Source organism: Leucopleurus acutus (assembly GCF_964270905.1).
Source record: "Leucopleurus acutus genome assembly, chromosome: 14".
Classification (NCBI taxonomy): Eukaryota; Metazoa; Chordata; class Mammalia; order Artiodactyla; family Delphinidae; genus Leucopleurus; species Leucopleurus acutus.
The window spans coordinates 85,396,188-85,416,234 of record NC_139156.1 but is presented as its reverse complement, the minus strand read 5'-3'; the positions used below and the strand labels follow the sequence as shown (position 1 = coordinate 85,416,234).

Sequence of the window (20,047 nt, the reverse complement as noted above, 5' to 3'; positions counted from 1 at the left end):
TTTAATTTTCATTAAGCTAATACTACTTTCTAAGTAATTTCTTTAGATCAGTCACATTAATCTGAGAAAATAAAACACTAGAAAACTTGATATTCACATCAAATTTGTTTGTCAAGTATTTAAATGTCAATAATTGGCTGAAAATATCTCTCTCAAGCAAAGGTACAAAAACCAAGTAAAAAAACCTAAATAAAAATGGTTTGTGACCTTCTTCACCAGTGCTCTCCACACCAGGTCACAAGTGAACAGATCCAGAGATTATTTCCATGCAGATGTAAGATAAAATACTAACGCTTTCTACTAATTCCAAGTGATGAGATGACAGTGCATGCATTTATTTGCTATTAGATTTGTCTAAAAATAAAGAATGGTAGCCAGACACAAACCCAAAGATCAAATTTGGGAAAGAGATTACACCATTATTTAAAAATTATTTAAAATAACACAGAAACTCCCATCATATAATATACGTATGGCAGTGACCTTCACATTTTTTGACCAGTAAGCATTCTAGGAATTTACGTATTAGTTCATACACATGTATTTGACATTGAAAGCTTCAAAAATACTCCTACTTCTCACCATGTTAATATTTTTAGCCTATTCCATTAGATCTCAAAATGTAGGCACTAAGTTGATTTCATGCTTCAGTAATGATCAGTTTGAAAATCACTGAGCTACTGGACAAAAAGTTTAAAAATAAATGAAAAAGACCCTGGAGCTAGTGAAAGAAGTTGTCTTTTCATAACCATTCCCCTTTGGGTCACACTCACGGCCATTTGGAGAAATTAGAAGACAAAGAGGAGCAGAGCAAACTGATTCTAAAAATTGGAGCTGTGAATGGAAGCAAACCCCTGGTCCCTTGGAACTGTCAGCGTCTCCATCAGGACTTAAACAGTCATCAGCATGGGCTGGTTACTGTATGTCTGAAGGCCTGCACAACATCTGCACAGCCACTGTGGAGTGTTGTTGGCCCCTCTCTGCAGGACTGTGCCAATGTATTTTTTTAAATTTTTATTGGAGTATAGTTGACTTACAATGTTGTGTTAGTTTCTGCTGTACACCAAAGTGAGTCAGTTATACACATATACGTATCCACTGTTTTCTAGATTCTTTTCCCATGTGGGTCATTATGGAGTATTGAGTAGAGTTCCCTGTGCTGTACAGTAGGTCCTTATTAGTTATCTATTATATATATAATAGTGTGTATATGTCAACCCCAATCTCCCAGTTTATCCCTCCCTCCCTTACCCCCTGGTAAACAAGTTTGTTTTCTACATCCATGACTGTCTGAATTTAACAGGGATACTTGGAGCTGGCAGCAGAGATTTTTCCCCCTTTCCCCTTTTGTTCTTTAGAGTGTTTACATAAGTCTACAGGTCAATCATTAGTTATATTAAGAAACAGAATACATGTTCCATGACTTCACTTTGAAAAGTCTCCAATGTTAATATATTTTCTTACAAAGCCTGCTCTGGGCTGCTTAGCATGAAAATGGTTGGCTTCCGTAAGTAATTCTAGAACCATAGAAAGTTTCTTTAAGGGAAAATAACAAAGCACCACAATGATTACCATTTTCAGGAAGGACATTCTCCCAACTGCCTGTGTGTCTTTTTTTTTCTTTTGTAAAATATAGAGATTAAGACTGAAAAAGAAAGAAAAGTTCTGGACTATTTTAAAACCATCAAGTAAATGACATATGAAATTTAAAACACCCTAAAATTAGATTCCAGAGATCTGTGTTCTACTTGTGATTCTGCCACTGAAATTAGCTTTGTAATCTTAGATAAATAGATTAATCTGTTAACATACATAAAATATTTAGCATAGTGCCCCCAAAAGTTAGTAGGGACTAAATAAATGTTCTTTGAAAATGCTGGATCTCAAGCTCTTGAAATTCCTAAAGTGATGTTCAGGTTTTCAAGTAAAAATGGAACATGACATATGAATAAAGTTATTTCCTATAAACCATGCAAACTTCCAATTGCTAATTATTTCATTCTCTGACCTATTTTTTCAGAGACATAAAAATTATTTTCAGTTAATTTCTAATGGCACAGAGGGCTTTGTGACTAGTTTTGAAAGCCAGTGTTACTTTTAGCATCATTTTCCTACATATTTATAATCTTCTATTGATAAAGTTTATTATACCAAAGTATGCAAATTACTACTTCAAGTAAGATTGATTTTCCCTTTCTTTATAGCACACAGATCATTTCTTTTTTGACATTTCAAATGGGGATGGCAGCCTTCTAGTTTGTTCATGACAATTGCTAACTGTAGGATACCTAAAAAAGCATTTAAAATAGGCCAACAGGGGAGGAGCTTCAAGATGGCGGAAGAGTAAGACGTGGAAATCACCTTCCTACCCACAAATACATCAGAAATACATCTACATGTGGAACAACTCCTACAGAACACCTACTGAACGCAGGCAGAAGACCTCAGACTTCCCAAAAGCCAAGAAACTCCCCACGTACCTGGGTAGGGCAAAAGAAAAAAGAAAAAACAGAGACAAAAGGATAGGGATGGGACCTGCACCAGTGGGAGGGAGCCGTGAACGAGGAAAGGTTTCCACACACTAGGAAGCCCCTTCGCAGGCGGAGACTGTGGGAGGCGCAGGGAGAAAGCTTCGGAGCCACGGAGAAGAGGTCAGCAACAGGGATGCAGAGGGCAGAGCGGAGATTCCCACACAGAGGATTGGTGCCGACCGGCACTCACCAGCCCGAGAGGCTTCTCTGCTCACCCGCCGGGGCGGGCGGGGCCAGGAGCTGAGGTTCGGGCTTCTGTCAGATCTCAGGGAGAGGACTGGGGTTGCCTGCGTGAACACAGCCTGAGGGGGGCTAGTGCGCGACAGCCAGCTGGGAGGGAGTCTTGGAAAAGGTTTGGAGCTGCCGAAGAGGCAAGAGACTTTTTCTTCCCCCTTTGTTTCCTGGCGCACGAGAAGAGGGGATTAAGAGCGCCGCTTAAAGGAGTTCCAGAGACGGGCGCGAGCCGCAGCTAACAGCGCGGACCCGAGACGGGCATGAGACGCTAAGGCTGCTACTGCCGCCACCAAGAAGCCTGTGTGCAAGTACAGGTCACTAGCCACACCCCACCTCCCGGAAGCCTGTCCAGCCCGCCACTGCCAGGGTCCCGTGATCCAGGAACAATATCCCCGGGAGAACGCACGGCGCGGCTCAGGCTGGTACAACGTCATCCCAGCCTCTGCCTCCACAGGCTCGCCCACATCTGTACCCCTCCCTACCCCTGGACTGAGTGAGCCAGAGCCCCCGAAGCAGCTGCTCCTTTAACCTCGTCCTGTCTGTGCGAAGAACAGACGCCCTCAGGCGACCTACACGCAGAGGTGGGGCCAAATCCAAAGCTGAACCCCGGGAGCTGTGCGAACAAAGAAGAGAAAGGGAAATTTCTCCCAGCAGCCTCAGGAGCAGTGGATTAAATCTCCACCATCAACTTGATGTACCCTGCATCTGTAGAATACCTGAATAGACAATGAATTATCCCATATTGAGAAGGTGGACTTTGGGAGCAAGGAAATATTTTTTTTTCCCTTTTTCTTTTTTTCTGAGTGTGTATGTGTATGCTTCTGTGTGTGATTTTGTCTGTATAGCTTTGCTCTTACCATTTGTCCTAGGTTCCTCTCTGTCCTTTTTTTTTTTTTTTTTTATGCTTTTTAGCACTTGTTATCATTGGTGGATTTGTTTTTTGCTTTGGTCGCTCTCTTCCCGTTTTTTTTTATTACTTTAAAATTTTTTTAATAATTATTTTTACTTTCATAACTTTATCTTCTCCCTCTCTCTCTCTTACTTTCTTTCGTTCTTTTTCTTTCTTTTCTTTCCTTCTTCTACCTTTTATTCAGAGCCGTGTGGATGAAAGGCTCTTGGTGTTCCAGCCAGGCAACCGGGCTGTGCCTCAGAGGTGGAAGAGCCAAGTTCAGGACACTGGTCCACAAGAGACCTCCCAGCTCCACGTAATACCAAATGGGGTAAAGCTCCCAGGGATCTCCATCTCAACGCCAAGACCCAGCTCCATTCAACAACCAGCAAGCTCCAATGCTGGACACCCTATGCCAAACAACTAGCAAGACAGTAACACAAACCCACCCATTAGCAGAGAGGCTGCCTAAAATCATAATAAGGCCACAGACACCCCAAAACACACCACAAGACATGGACCTACTGAGCAGAAAGACAAGATCTAGCCTCATCCACCAGAACACAGGCACTAGTCCCCTCCACCAAGAAGCCTACACAACCCACTGAACCAACCTTAGCCACTGGGGGCAGACACCGAAAACAACGGGAACTACAAACCTGCAGACTGTGATAAGGAGACCCCAAACACAGTAAGTTAAGCAAAACGAGAAGACAGAGAAACACACAGCAGATGAAGGAGCAAGGTAAAAACCCACCAGACCTAACAAAAGGAAAGGAAATAGGCAGTCCACCTGAAAAAGAATTCAGAATAATGATAGTAAAGGTGATCCAAAATCTTCAAAATAGAATGGAGAAATTACAAGAAATGTTTAACAAGGACCTACAAAAACTAAAGAGCAAACAAAGTGATGAACAACACAATAAATGAAATTAAAAATTCTCTGGAAGGGATCAATAGCAGAATAACTGAGGCAGAAGAACGGATAACTGACCTGGAAGATAAAATAGTGGAAATCACTACTGCAGAGCAGAATAAAGGGAAAAAAAAGAAAAGTAATGAGGACAGTCGCAGAGACCTCTGAGAAAACACTGAATGCACCAACATTCAAATTATAGGGGTCCCAGAAGAAGAAGAGAAAATGAAAGGAACTGAGAAAATATTTGAAGAGATTATAGTGGAAAACTTCCCTAATATAGGAAAGTACATAGTTAATCAGTCCAGGAATCAGAGAGAGTTCCAAACAGGATAAATCCAAGGAGAAACACTCCAAGACACATATTAATCAAACTATCAAAAATTAAATACAAAGAAAACATATTAAAGGCAGCAAGGAAAAAACAACAAATAACACATAAGAGAATCCTCATAAGAGTAACAGCTGATCTTTCAGCAGAAACTCTGAAAGCCAGAAGGGAGTGGCAGGACATATTTAAAGTGATGAAGGAGAAAACCCTTCAACCAAGATTACTCTACCCAGCAAGGATCTCACTCAGATTTGATGGAGAAATTTAAACCTTTACAGACAAGCAAAAGCTGAGAGAGTTCAGCACCACCAAACCAGTTTTACAACAAATGCTAAAGGAACTTCTCTAGGCAAGAAACACAAGAGAAGAAAAAGACCTACAATAACAACCCCAAAACAATTAAGAAAATGGGAATAGGAACATACATATCGATAATTACCTTAAATGTAAATAGATTAAATGCTCCCACCAAAAGACAGACTGGCTGAATAAAGACAAAAGCAAGACCCATATATATGCTGTCTACAAGAGACCTACTTCAGACCTAGGGACACATACAGACTGAAAGTGAGGGGATTGAAAAAGATATTGCATACAAATGGAAATAAAAAGAAAGCTGGATTACCAATTCTCATATCAGACCAAATAGACTTTTAAAAAAAGACTATTACAAGAGACAAAAAGGACACTACATAATGATCAAGGCATCAATCCAAGAAGAAGATATAATATCTTCTTTATAATATTTATGCACCCAACATACGATCACCTCAATACATGAGGCAAATGCTAACAGCCATAAAAGGGGAAATCAACAGTAACACAATCAGAGTAGGGGACTATAACACCGCACTTTCACCAATTGACAGATCATCCAAAATGAAAATAAATAAGGACACATAAGCTTTAAATGATACATTAAACACGATGGACTGAATTGATATTTATAGGATATTACATCCAAAAACAACAGAATACACTTTCTTCTCAGGTGCTCATGAACATTCTACAGGACAGATCATATCTTGGGGCACAAATCAAGCCTTGGCAAATTTAAGAATACTGAAATCGTATCAAGTATCTTTTCTGACCACAATGCTATGAGACTAGATATCAATTACAGGAAAAAATCTATAAAAAATACAAACACATGGAGGCTAAACAATACACTACTTAATAACCAAGAGATCACTGAAAAAATCAAAGAAGAAATAAAAAAAATACCTAGAAACAAATGCCAATGAAAACATGATGACTCAAAACCTATGGGATGCAGCAAAAGCACTTCTAACAGGGAAGTTTATAGCAATAGAATCGTACTTTAAGAAACAGGAAACATCTCAAATAAACAACCTAACCTTACACCTAAAGCAATTGCAGAAAGAAGAAGAAGAACAACAACAAAAAAAAAGTTAGCAGAAGGAAAGAAATCATAAAGATCAGATCAGAAATAAATGAAAAAGAAAGGAAGGAAATGATAGCAAAGATCAATAAAACTAAAAGTGGGTTCTTTGAGAAGATAAACAAAATTGATAAACCATTAGCCAGACTCATCAAGAAAAAAAGGGAGAAGACTCAAATCAATAGAATTAGTACTGAAAAAGAAGTAACAACTGACACTGCTAAATACAAAAGATCATGAGACATTACTACAAGCAACTCTACGCCAATAAAATGGACAATCTGGAAGAAATGGACAAATTCTTAGAAATGAACAACTTGCCAAGACTCAATCAGGAAGAAATAGAAAATATGAACCGACCAATCACAAGCACTGAAATTGAAACTGTGATTAAGCTTCCAACAAACAAAAGCCCAGGAACAGATGGCTGCACAGGCGAATACTATCAAACATTTAGAGAAGAGCTAACACCGATTCTTCTCAAACTCTTCCAAAATATAGCAGAGGGAGGAACACTCCCAAACTCATTCTATGAGGCCACCATCACCTTGATACTAAAACCAGACAAGGATGTCACAAGGAAAGAAAACTACAGGCCAATATCACTGATGAACATAGATGCAAAAATCTTCAACAAAATACTAGCAAACAGAATCCAACAGCACATTAAAAGGATCATACACCATGATCAAGTAGGATTTATTCCTGGAATGCAAGGATTCTTCAATATATGCAAATCAATCAACGTGATACACCATATTAAAAAATTGAAGGAGAAAAACCATATGATCATCTCAATAGATGCAGAGAAAGCTTTCGACAAAATTCAACACCAATTTATGATAAAAAAAAACAAACCTGCAGAAAGTAGGCATAGAGGGAACTTTCCTCAACATAATAAAGGCCATATATGACAAACACACAGCCAACATCACCCTCACTGGTGAAAAAGTGAAAGCATTTCCACTAAGATCAGGAACAAGACAAGGTTGCTCACTCTCACCACTCTTATTCAACATAGTTTTGGAAGTTTTAGCCACAGCAATCAGAGAAGAAAAGGAAATAAAAGGAATCCAAATCAGATAAGAAGAAGTAAAGCTGTCACTGTTTGCAGATGACATGACACTATACATAGAGAATCCTAAAGATGCTACTAGAAAACTACTAGAGCTAATCAATGAATTTGGTAAAGTAGCAGGATAAAAAAATTAATGCACAGAAATCTCTAGCATTCCTATACACTAATGATGAAAAATCTAAAAGTGAAATCAAGAAAATACTCCCATTTACCATTGCAACAAAAAGAATAAAATATCTAGGAATAAACCTACCTAAGGAGACAAAAGACCTGTATGCAGAAAATTATAAGACACTGATGAAAGAAATTAAAGATGACACAAATAGATGGAGAGATATACCATGTTCTTGGATTGGAAGCATCAACATTGTGAAAATGACTCTACTACCCAAAGCAATCTACAGATTCAATGCAATCCCTATCAAACTACCACTGGCATTTTTCACAGAACTAGAACAAAAAAATCTCACAATTTGTATGGAAACACAAAAGACCCTGAATAGTGTTGTAGTTTATCTTATGACAGGGCCGAAAGTAAGCTCATCACACAAGATGAATTGTGCCGAAGCACAGCAGTAGAGGGCTGCCGCTCGCTCAGGCAAAACAGTGCCGTCTCTCCTGCTGTGGTAGCTTTTATTAAAGCATTATCTATGTTTACATTTTAAGACTTATTTTTTTAACATTCCAGAAATGCAAAAGCAGCAACATATGCTTCTATTGGTTATACAGGCAATAATGGGCTTTCTTGAAAACATGCCATGCTTTGTCCTTGAGCGCAAAAGCAGCATAAAGTTCTCACCATTATTTTGATTATACTGAAGTAGCACAAGGACATTTCCTTGCGTTCCCACCATTTTGATTATACTGAGGACATCTCATGGATCAGTGCCCAAAGCACTCAATGCTTATTCGCAGGCCCCCGGTTTGCCGGGGGGGGGTGGTGGGGCTCAAAGCATTCGGGACTGTTCACAGTTCTGGCTTATTCACATGCCCCCTGTTTGTCGGGGGGGCTCAAAGCAATCAGGACTGTTTGCAGTTCTGGCTTATTCGCCAGCCCCCAGTTTGTTGTGGCGGGGCGGGCTCATGGGTCACGTCTCCTTTCCATGTCCTCAGTTATTCCACTACATTTCCCCCTTTTTGTTTTGTAGCTTGTGCAGCATCAAGGAGGACATGGCAGCTTGTTGAGACGTTGCATGGCGGGTAACTTTTACTCGTCGTCGGACTACAATTAAACATATGATTATTATTATAATGAGCATTAGCAATCCTGTAGTAGAACCAAATAAAGCATGTAATTTAGATATGGGATTTAGATTATTAAGTCCTTGAATAATTTCAGTCTATACTTTTTGTGAATTAAGTTGTAATCTCTTCTGAAAAGTTTGTTGACTTTTCCCTTGTAAATTTACAATTTTTTTGGTCAAAGTTTTGTGATGTAATAAATGTTTTTTTATTTTTGTCTAGGGGAATGCAGACTGATTATATGGAACCGAAGTGACACAAAAGGCACTTTGATTCCAGTCACAACGTAGCTTCATTTGTCTTTGTAAATTTACAAGTTGGTCCCCCAACATAACCACAGCTTGTAGTAAGTCTGCCATTTCCGAATGTATTTCCGAATCAATTTGTCATTGAGAGGACCAAAGCATTTCAGAATTTTTATGTCAATCAGTTATATAATCAATGGTCTGAATAGATTGTTTTAAAGCAACTCCAGCTACTGTAGCAGTAGCTGTTACGGCTATAATACTCATGACAGCTGTAATCAACATTCCTACAAATCTTTTACTTCTTTTTAATGCATCAGTTAAATATTGCAAAACAGCCATAGGAAGAGATTCTTGCCATTCCCTTCCAAGATTGACAGGAAGCCAAAGACCTGTCCAAGCTCGTAAGATATACAAACTTTCAGCAGATATGTTAAAAGATATACTAGAGTTAATGCAGGTATATAGAGAGCAATTTTTACACATTATAATACCTTGAGTCTCATTCCATACAGCTGGTTCCTTTAACAATACATAAGGTAATTTCACATAACTACGAGTATACCGAGTAACATTTTTATAAAAAGTCAAACTATGATTTCCAGATTTGTTAACCATATGTCCTACCCAGGCATTAATCTTTTTCAAAGCTGCCATAAGCTTCCACAAGTCCTTTTGGATAGGATATCCATTTAAATGAGGACCTGGAGGAGAAAACCCTCTAGCATGTTATACTATGGTATCATTAATAGTATTGCTATAAATAGTGTTATCCTACGTCAGTATAAATTCTTTAGACCCCTTTTTCCTCGGGTGGAGCCAAAAGGGCTCCAATCAATGACGCTTCCCCAAGAAGTATTAACAAGAATCCGAGCCATTTTTCCTCGCCATCGAGTCTAATGGACCCAATCCTATCATCGATCCACAAGAGGCACCTGGCATGGAGGCAAGTAAGGTGTGGAAACATTCTCATTAAGAGTGGAATTAGAACTTTTAAAACTATAAGCACTCAAAAGATATAACCCATGATATCTGCTTTCATTTTTGACAGAATTTAACCATGCCTGATAATTTATTTTAAGGCAATGATCTCCCTTTCCCATACAAATAGGAGGTCCATTAACACCCACCATGTAATTTTCTATTATCTTTACTTCTTTTTCCGGCTTCAAAGGGCCTCTATCATCAAAAGGACCAGGCAACCATCTAGACTCATTTACATATACAAGAATTGAGGCATCCCACCAGGTAACCCCCATATTAAGGGGAGGGTTAGGAATATAAGTCCAATAAGTATGGTTAGTACAATTAATCTCACTGGCTGATATGTTTATTACCTGTGTAGACAACATTGCCAACATAGTCACAAAAAGATTGGTGCTAGTGAGGGGTTTACCCTGCGAAATGACAAGATTTTTAGCAGTGCCTGCAAATTTTTTCATTTGCCCCCAGGTCAATGAAGACGTCTTCTTTTTTTTTTTTACCAAGTCTTAAACTGCATATATTGTCCAGGTTCAAGAACAGTCTTGGCAAGTGCCTCCCAATCCTGAGGAATTAATATGTTTTCGGAAGCATACCTAGACTAAAGACCTTGAACATAATCAGAATGCATCCCATATGCATTAATGGTTTCTTTTAGCATTTAAAAAATTTTTGTATCATGATGGTTATACTCAACGTTCATATATCCATTTGGAAATTGATTATTAGCAGGCATAGCTTGTCTAACTATAGGGAAAGCAAAAAATGGTTCAGAATATTGCTTTTCTTCCTTATTTATCTCTTCTTCCAACAATAGTCTATTAGATTTAGGTTTCAGAGGAAAGCGAAACTGATGAGAGGCTCCAACAGGATAAGCTGCTAATTCTAAAGGAGGAGCCAAAGGAATAGTAGGACACAGCTCCTGATATGAGGGGGTGGTAGCATTGTTTTTATTTTCTTCCAATTTAACCATCAAATTTTTTAACTTTGAAAGTATATCAGAAATCTCTCTCATTCTGTTGAGAAAGTGGCATCTCATTTTGTTTGCTAGTCTGCTCCCGATCTTTATCATCATCAGAAAAAGCCCCTTCATCACTGGAACCTGAAAAATCCTCTCCTGTCTCAGACACAAGGGGAGGAGGAGGCGGAGGAAGGTCCTCTATAGGAGACTCACGAAACAGTACGAAAAGCAGTAGAATGATGGGGAGCAGAATTCGGACGCTGAGGGCATGCCCCATTTTCACTTTTTGTTTCAGATTGTAATGGTTCCAGGGCAAGGGAAATTAATTTACAAAGAGACCAAACACGGACAGATATAGGGTCTCCATGCTGATGAGCTCTTCTTAAGGCTTGCATAACCTGTTTCCAAACTTTTAAATTCAACTGGTTATGACCAGTAGATTGAAACCAGTAACAATGTTTAAGTACCAGTGCAAACAATTCATCAAAAGATTCTGGTTTCACTTTCATTCCTGAACTCCGTAATAACTGTTTCAGGAGTCTAATGTATTGAAATTGTACTGAATGGGAATTCCCCATTACAGTTACTCTATTGCTCCTGAAGGTTTTGCTTACCCTTGAGCAGACCAATTTCCCCTTCGGTCCCGCGATCACGCGATTACTTACCCTCAGGTCCCTGTTCGGGCGCCAAATGTTGTAGTTTATCTTATGACAGGGCCGAAAGTAAGCTCATCACACAAGATGAATTGTGCCGAAGCACAGCAGTAGAGGGCTGCCGCTCGCTCAGGCAAAACAGTGCCGTCTGTCCTGCTGTGGTAGCTTTTATTAAAGCATTATCTAGGTTTACATTTTAAGACTTACTTTTTTAACATTCCAGAAATGCCAAAGCAGCAACATATGCTTCTATTGGTTATACAGGCAATAATGGGCTTTCTTAAAAACATGCCGTGCTTCGTCCTTGAGCGCAAAAGCAACATAAAGTTCCCACCATTATTTTGATTATACTGAAGTAGCACAAGGACATTTCCTTGCGTTCCCACCATTTTGATTATACTGAGGACACCTCATGGATCAGTGCCCAAAGCACTCAATGCTTATTCGCAGGCCCCTGGTTTGCCGGGGTGGGGGGGGCGCTCAAAGCATTCGGGACTGTTCACAGTTCTGGCTTATTCACATGCCCCCTGTTTGCCGGGGGGGCTCAAAGCAATCAGGACTGTTTGCAGTTCTGGCTTATTCACCAGCCCCCAGTTTGTTCGGGGGGGGGGGGCTCATGGGTCACGTCTCCTTTCCATGTCCTCAGTTATTCCATTACAGAATAGCCAAAGCAATCTTGAGAAAGAAAGACGGAGCTGGAGGAATCAGGCTCCCGGACTTCAGACTATACTACAAAGATACAGTAATCAAGACAGTATGGTACTGGCACAAAAACAGAAACATAGATCAATGGAGCAGGATAGAAAACCCAGAGATAACCCCACACAGATATGGTCACCTTATCTTTGATAAAGGAGGCAAGAATATGCAATGGAGAAAAGACAGCCTCTTCAATAAGTGGTGCTGGGAAAACTGGACTGCTACATGTAAAAGAATGAAATTAGAACACTCCCTAACACCATATACAAAAATAAACTCAAAATGGATTAAAGACCTAAATGTAAAGCCAGACACTATTAAACTCTTAGAGGAAAACATAGGCAGAACACTCTATGACATAAATCACAGCAAGATCCTTTTTGACCCACCTCCTAGAGAAATGGAAATAAAAACAAATATAAAGAAATGGGACCTAATGAAACTTCAAAGGTTTTGCACAGCAAAGGAAACCAAAAACAAGATGAAAGGACAACCCTCAGAATGGGAGAACGTATTTGCAAATGAAGCAACTGACAAAGGATTAATCTCCAAAATTTACAAACAGCTCATGCAGCTGCATATCAAAAAAACAAACAACCCAATCCAAAAATGGGCATCCTACCTAAATAAACATTTCTCCAAAGAAGATATACAGATTGCCAACAAATACATGAAAGACTGCTCATCATCATTAATCATTAGAGAAATGCAAATCAAAACTACAATGATATATCATCTCACACCACTTGGAATGGCCATCATCAGAAACTCTATAAACAATAAATGCTGAAGAGGATATGGAGAAAAGGGAACCCTCTTGCACTGTTGGTGGGAATGTAAATTGATGCAGCTGCTATGGAGAACATTATGGAGGTTCCTCAAAGAACTAAAAATAGAACTACCATACAACACAGCAATACCACTACTGGGTATATACCTTGAGAAAACCATAATTCAAAAACAGTCATGTACCACAATGTTCATTGCAGATCTATTTACAATAGCCAGGACATGGAAGCAACCTAAGTGTCCATCGACAGATGAATGGATAAAGAAGATGTGGCACACATATACAGTGGAATATTACTCAGCCATAAAAAGAAACAAAATTGAGTTTTTGTAGTGAGTTGGATGGACCTAGAGACTGTCATGAAGAGTGAAGTAAGTCAGAAAGAGAAAAACAATACCATATGCTAACACATATATGTGGAATCTACAAAAAATAAAAAATGGTTCTGAAGGGGCAGGACAGGAATTAAGATGTAGACATAGGGAATGCACTTGAGGACACCGGTAAGGGGAAGGGGAAGCTGGGACGAAGTGAGAACGTGGCATGGGGATATATATATCACCAAATGTAAAATGGTAACTAGTGGGAAGCAGGCGCATCACACAAGGAGATCAGCTAGTGCTTTGTTTCCACCTGGAGGGATGGGATAGGGAGGGTGGGAGGGAGACGCAAGTGGGAGGAGATATGGGGATATATGTATACGTATAGCTGGTTCAGTTTATTATACAACAGAAACTGACACACCATTGTAAAGCAATTATACTCCAATAAAGATGTGAAAAATTTAAAAATATTATATAATATAATCACATATTATGTGAACAAGTATATGAGTGACACACTCATTAACATTTTAGGATGTGAAATCTAGCAAATTGTTTGATTTCTCTTTTAATGAGTTATAGAATTAAGGACTCCTTTCTACCCATAAGCAAAACAGAATATTCCATAAAATTACAGTTTCTTGATCCTAAAAGTCTACTGGATGGAAAAATGAAGATTCATTTCATTCATCAAGAGCTGAGTGAGCTGTCAGGCCCATCTAATTTGTAACTACAGGACACTGATTTCAGTCAAGGACTATTTAAGAACCAATGGGTAGATTTTCCACTCTAAGTCATGAGGACCTGAGGAAATGGAAATGACAATCACTCTGATACGTGACGGACCAAATTTCTGTTTCTATTGTCATGATTATCTTAAATGATTAAATGGTATTTTCCCATCTAAAGAAGAGCTGTGCTTAATGCCGTATCAAATTCCAGCATTAACTCATTCACTGTATATCATCATTAAAGACACTTGAACAACGTATAAAAACCACAGAGGATGGAGCCAGTCTTCAGAGCACTACTCGGCCTCAGTCTCAGGTCATGTCAGTCTCTGGAGAATTCCTGAAAGAGCAAGAACCTTCCCAAAGCATGGCTTGATATAAATCTGATCTTCAGAAGATATGTATATAACTTTCCAAAGCAGAAATATTTGGAGTAGTGAATGCTTTGATATAAGTTTCAAGGATTTCAATCAGCAATAGATTAATAGAATTTTTAGTTTCTTTAATATTGTCTAAAATTTTCCATCCCTGCTTATTTCATAGGCATATAGGAAGAATCAATAAGATAACATTTATAAAGTTTTTAAGGTCCCTGGAAAAACTGTGTTAAATATCCTGGGTTATGTATACATCCTATAAAATATAGAATACAATGTTTTGAAGATCAGAAAATCATCAATATACCTTGTTTCTGAGCACAATGTTTTGACAAAGCAAATAAATACCAGGTTGAACTGAAGTGATAAGTGTAGATAAAACTTCAAAGAATATCTAATTTTCTATCACAAAAAGATAAATATTTTAATGCCTTTAAAAATATATGCTATTTTATAAATATATATATATGCTATTTTAACTAATAACTATTGTATTTACTGTCATTAAAAAAACAGGAATAATGAGTATTATTCACAAAACAGCATGTTTAGCCAATTGCTTGTCTGTCACAACTGTGTGATTCGTGATTAAACATCATTTGTTTTTCTGTGATGTCAAAATAATCCCTTTTAAACCAATGCATATTTTTCAAAATGCCTTCTACCTTTCTGCTGAACAGGGAGGGAAATGCAACATATCTCTTCCGAATTTACCTTGAAAAATAAATTGTTCCATGTTTTCTTTGAATGGCTGGATGTGCTCTTTTGAGGACACCTGGTACACTTTCCCCGCTTCAACCTCACAGGCTGAAATTAGAAAGAGACATTGTTCAGAACGTCACACTGCTAACAGTGCATTAAAACAATTAAAAATATATATTAACTAGTGTTAGAAAATCCTGCTAACCACGATAACTGACATATGTGTCTACACATATTTAGAAATATCCAATGCTGACAGAAGGTTTCACTTTAGGGGATTGTAAAAATAAACTTAAAAAAATTAAAGTATAATTGATATACAATATTATGCTTCAGGTGTACAACATAGTGATTCGATATTTAAATACATTATGAAATTAATCACCATGATAAATCTACTAACCATCTGTGACTGTACAGTTATTACAATATTATTGACTATATTCCTTATGCTGTATATTAAACCCCATTACTCATTTAATACTTTATATTAAATGTAAGATTATACCACTTATCCACTTCACCTTTTTCAACCATGCCCTCATCCCCACCCCAGCAACTGTGGGTTTATTCTCTGTATCTATAAGAATCTTTCTGTTTGGTTTGGTCATCTGTTTTGCTTTTTGGATTCCACATGTAAGTGAAGTCATACAACATTGGTCTTTCTCTGTCTGACATATTCCACTTGGCATACCCTCCACGCCCATTCATGCTGCCTTTGTGCAAATGGAAAGCTTTATTTTTCATGGTTGAGTAGCATTCCACTGTGTGGGTAGTGAAATATGTGGGCATATATATACACACACACATATGTATATATATGTATATATACGAAACATGTATACACACACACATATATATAATGAGTATGTGAAACATGTCTTCTTTATCCATCCATCTATTGGTAGATACTACTTAGGTTGCTTCCAAATCTTGGTTATTACAAACAATGCTTCAATGAACATAAGGGTGTATATATCATTTTCAATCTGTATTTTTGTTTTATTGGTATAAATTCCCAGAAGTGGAATTGCTGGAACATATGGTAGTTCTATTTTCAATTTTTCTGAGGAATCTCCATACTGTTTCCCACAGTAGCAGCATGAATTTTCACTCCCAGCAGCAGTGCATGAGGGTTCCCTTCTCTCCACATCCTCCTTGCCAATACTTGTTATTTCTTGTCTTTTTGATAATAGCTATTCTAACAGGTGTGAGGTGGTATCTCACTGTGGTTTTGATTTGCATTTTCCTGATGATTAGTGGTGCTGAGCATCTTTTCATGGGTTTGTTGGCTATCTTTTCGTCCTTTGGAGAAATGTTTATTCAGGTCCTCTGCACAATCTTTAATTGGATTGTTTGTTCTTTTTTATATTGTTTTCTGATTTCTTTATATAATTGCAATATAAGCCTTTTATAAAATATATTATTTGCAAAAATCTTCTCCCATACAGTAGGCTACCTTTTCGTTGATGGTTTCCTTTGCTGTGCAAAAGCTTTTTTGTTTGATGTAGTCCCATTTGTTTATTTTTGTTTTTCTTACCCCTGCCTGAGGAGACATATCTAAAAAAATCATCCGTAGGACTGATGTCAAAGAACATACTGCTATGTTTTCTTGTAGGTGTTTTGCGCTTTCAGGTCTTATATTTGAGTTTTTAACCATTTTGAGTTTATTCGTATACATAGTGTAGGAAAATAGTCCAGTTTTCCCAAAAGCATTTATTGAAGGGGCTGTCTTTCCCCCCATTGTATATTACTGACTCCTTTGATGAAGATTAATGACCATGTAAGTATGGATGTATTTCTGGGCTTTCTAAGCTGTTCCAGTGATATATGAGTCTGTTTTCCTGCCAGTACCATACTGTTTTTTTTTTTAAAGTTTCGTAAAGTTAATACTTTTTTTTTTAAATAATAAATTTATTTATTTTTGGCTGCATTGGGTCTTTGTTGCTGCACATGGGCTTTCTCTAGTTGTGGCGAGTGGGGGTTACTCTTTGTTGTGGTGTGCAGGCTTCTCATTACGGTGGCTTCTCTTGTTGTGGAGCACAGGCTCTAGGTGCACAGGCTTCAGGAGTTGTGGTGCATGGGTTTAGTTACTCCACAGGATGTGGGATCTTCCCGGACCAGGGCTCAAACCTGTGTCCCCTGCATTGGCAGGCATATTCTTAACTACCACACCACTAGCGAAGTCCCCCCTACTGTTTTGATTACTATAGCTTTGTATTATAGTCTGAAGTCAGGGAATGTGATATCTTCAGCTTTATTCTTTCTCAAGATTGCTTTGGTTTTGGAGTCTTTTGTGGTTCCATACAAATTTTAGGATTATTCTAGTTCTATGAAAAATGCCACTGGTATTTTGATAGGGACTACACTGAATCTGTAGATTACCTTGGGAAGTATGGACATTTTAACAATATTGATTCTTCCAATCCATAAGCATGGTATATCTTTCCATTTATTTGTCATGGCTTCAATTTCTTTCATCAACATCTTAGAGTTTTCAGAGCTCAGGTCTTTCACCTCCTTGGTTAAATTTAGCCCTGGGTATTATTTTCTTGATGCAATTGGGATTGCAACACTTCTGTTCTGAGAACACGTTCATTAAGTCCAATTTGTTCTTAAGTCCAACAAAGTTAGCCCAGGTACCCAACTAACACAATCAGATATATACCACTGCTTTTACACTTGCTCTGGACATACTGGGCTTTAAATAAAGATACTATACTACTGTACTCTATACAGTTCTGTAAAGTACACAAAAGTACAACCACTTGTAGAGGATGCACACATGTGACAATGTACACCAGTCACGTGAACTAACTGATGTGATTGGACATGTGAATGCATGTTCAGATCTTTGAAAGTTCGTAACTTGAAGGTTCACATGTAGGGGACTTACCGTATTAATTTTGTACCTTTTAACTTTACTAATTCATTTATTAGTTCTAATAGATTTTTGGTTGTGTCTTTAGGATTTTTTATATATAGTGTCATGTCATCTGCAAACAGTGACAGTTTTACTTCTTCCTTTCCAATTTGGATTCCTTTTATTTCTTCTTATTGTCTGATTGCTATGGCTAGGACTTCCAATACTATGATGAATAAAAGTGGTGAGAGCGGGCATCCTTGTCTTGTTCCTGACCTTAGAGGAAATGTTTTCAGCTTTTCACCATTGAAAATGATGTTTGCTGTGGGCTTATCCTACATGGACTTTGTTATGTTGATGTATATTCCCTCATACCCACTTTGTGGAGAGTTCTTATAAATAGATGTTGAATTCTGTCGAAAGCTTTTTCTACATCTATTGAGAGGATCATATGATTTTTATTCTTCAATTTGTTAACTGGAGAGCATTTTCAGAGTCTACCTGCCAAGGCTCACATCCAAGCAATTTTGAAAAGTAATCTCCAAGGACAAGACTCAAAAAAGATTAAAATGGTGATTCTAAAGTGCATTACTGTGTGAAGGAGGAAGGGGTAGGAAGGAGGCTGACTGGGTTCATAGCTTGAGCGGCTTGGGGATGAAGAACACAGGAGGAAGAGCATTTTTCAAAGGAAAGAAAATTGAGGGGGGGATTGGAAGATGGCGGAAGAGTAAGACGCGGAGGTCACCTTGCTCCCCACAGATACACCAGAAATACATCTACACGTGGAACAACTCCTACAAAGGAAAGAAAATTAATTTGCTTTTGAACTTACTGTGTTTTAAGATGACAATGGAATATCCAAATGTAGTTTCAGCAAGCAGTTGGATTTATGAGTTTGCAGATCAGAGTGATACAGGAAAACTCTGAGTAAGACCACCTGAGAACAGCATATCCAGTGAGAAAAAGAGGGGGCCAAGGTTGAATGCCTGAGTAATGCCAACTTTAATAAAGAAGCAGAGGAAGAGAAGGCCATGAAGAAAAAAGACTAAGAAGGGAATGTCAGATATTATAAGGAGAATCAGAAGTGAGTGGGGTTAGTGAGTCGAAGGGAACAGAGACAGCAAACAAGACAAAGGTGGAAGTAAAATGCCCTCTCAATTTGGCAAATTGTGGCAACAGTTTCAGCAGTGCCAGGGACAAAGCTGTAACAGTGTGAGGACGGAATGGGAAGTCAGAGACCGTGGAAGTGGACCAGGAATCTGTTACCATCTTGGTCAGTGAGCACACGTGTTCGAGAACAAGTGTCCAGCAAAGGCGAGGTGTGGGCTATGGGAAGAATGAGGGGCAAATGAACACAAACCCTTTACAGCTTCTGGAAAATGCTCCAAATATCCTAGTCTTGCCAACAGTGGGCAAGCAAATCCAGCTGCATGTTAAGAGAGGTGTATAATTCACATGCATCATTCTATCCTAAAGATGGATTTCAGAAAAATCTGATCGCTAACAATTAAATGTCCATAGATTAATGCCAAAAATAGTTCCTTATCACCTAAAAGTAATGAAAGTGGCAGAGATACCACACACACAAACCCCACGATACCTTAGTTTGGGTGTGGCAGACTTAGCATTACGACCAGTGGAATAAGTTACATTCACTGAGCTCACCACTTTACATGCCAAAACAAACAGGTGTTTCACATGTGTACTCTTCAACAAGAATTTTGAAAGTGAACGCTTTTAAACTGAAATGAATGGTTTTGCTCCTTAAATAATCATTCCAATGAGAGGAACTCTCAATTTTTTTTTCACTCTCCATACACATGTGATGAACTTCCATGGACAAATCCAGTGTACAGAATACAAAAGGATAAAATGTACAGGCTACAAAAACATAAAACACAACACCTGTGACTTTCAAAATCTCAGTCAGCCTTTCTGTGCCTCAGCTCTTTACCTGTAATACACAAATAGCAACAGAACCTGCCTCCTGGGGTTGTTACAAAGAATAAGTCAGTTAATATTTGTAGAGCACTTAGAACTGGGCCTGGTGCATGCTAAGGTCTGTGTAAGTTTTCACCATCATTGCTGTTGTTGTTATC

The 20,047-nt window shown here is 38.3% G+C and overlaps 1 protein-coding gene across 1 annotated transcript in view; it reads right to left on the bottom strand.

Annotated features, from left to right (window-relative positions):
• FMN2 (formin 2) overlaps positions 1 to 20,047 on the bottom strand; it is a gene marked incomplete at both ends in the record, with an annotated part of 325,661 nt that overhangs the window by 70,391 nt on the left and 235,223 nt on the right. Inside the window, one exon of the mRNA XM_082854885.1 lies at positions 15,098 to 15,190. Coding sequence (XP_082711011.1) covers positions 15,098 to 15,190 — 93 coding nt within the window. The remainder of the gene's footprint in view (positions 1 to 15,097; positions 15,191 to 20,047) is intronic.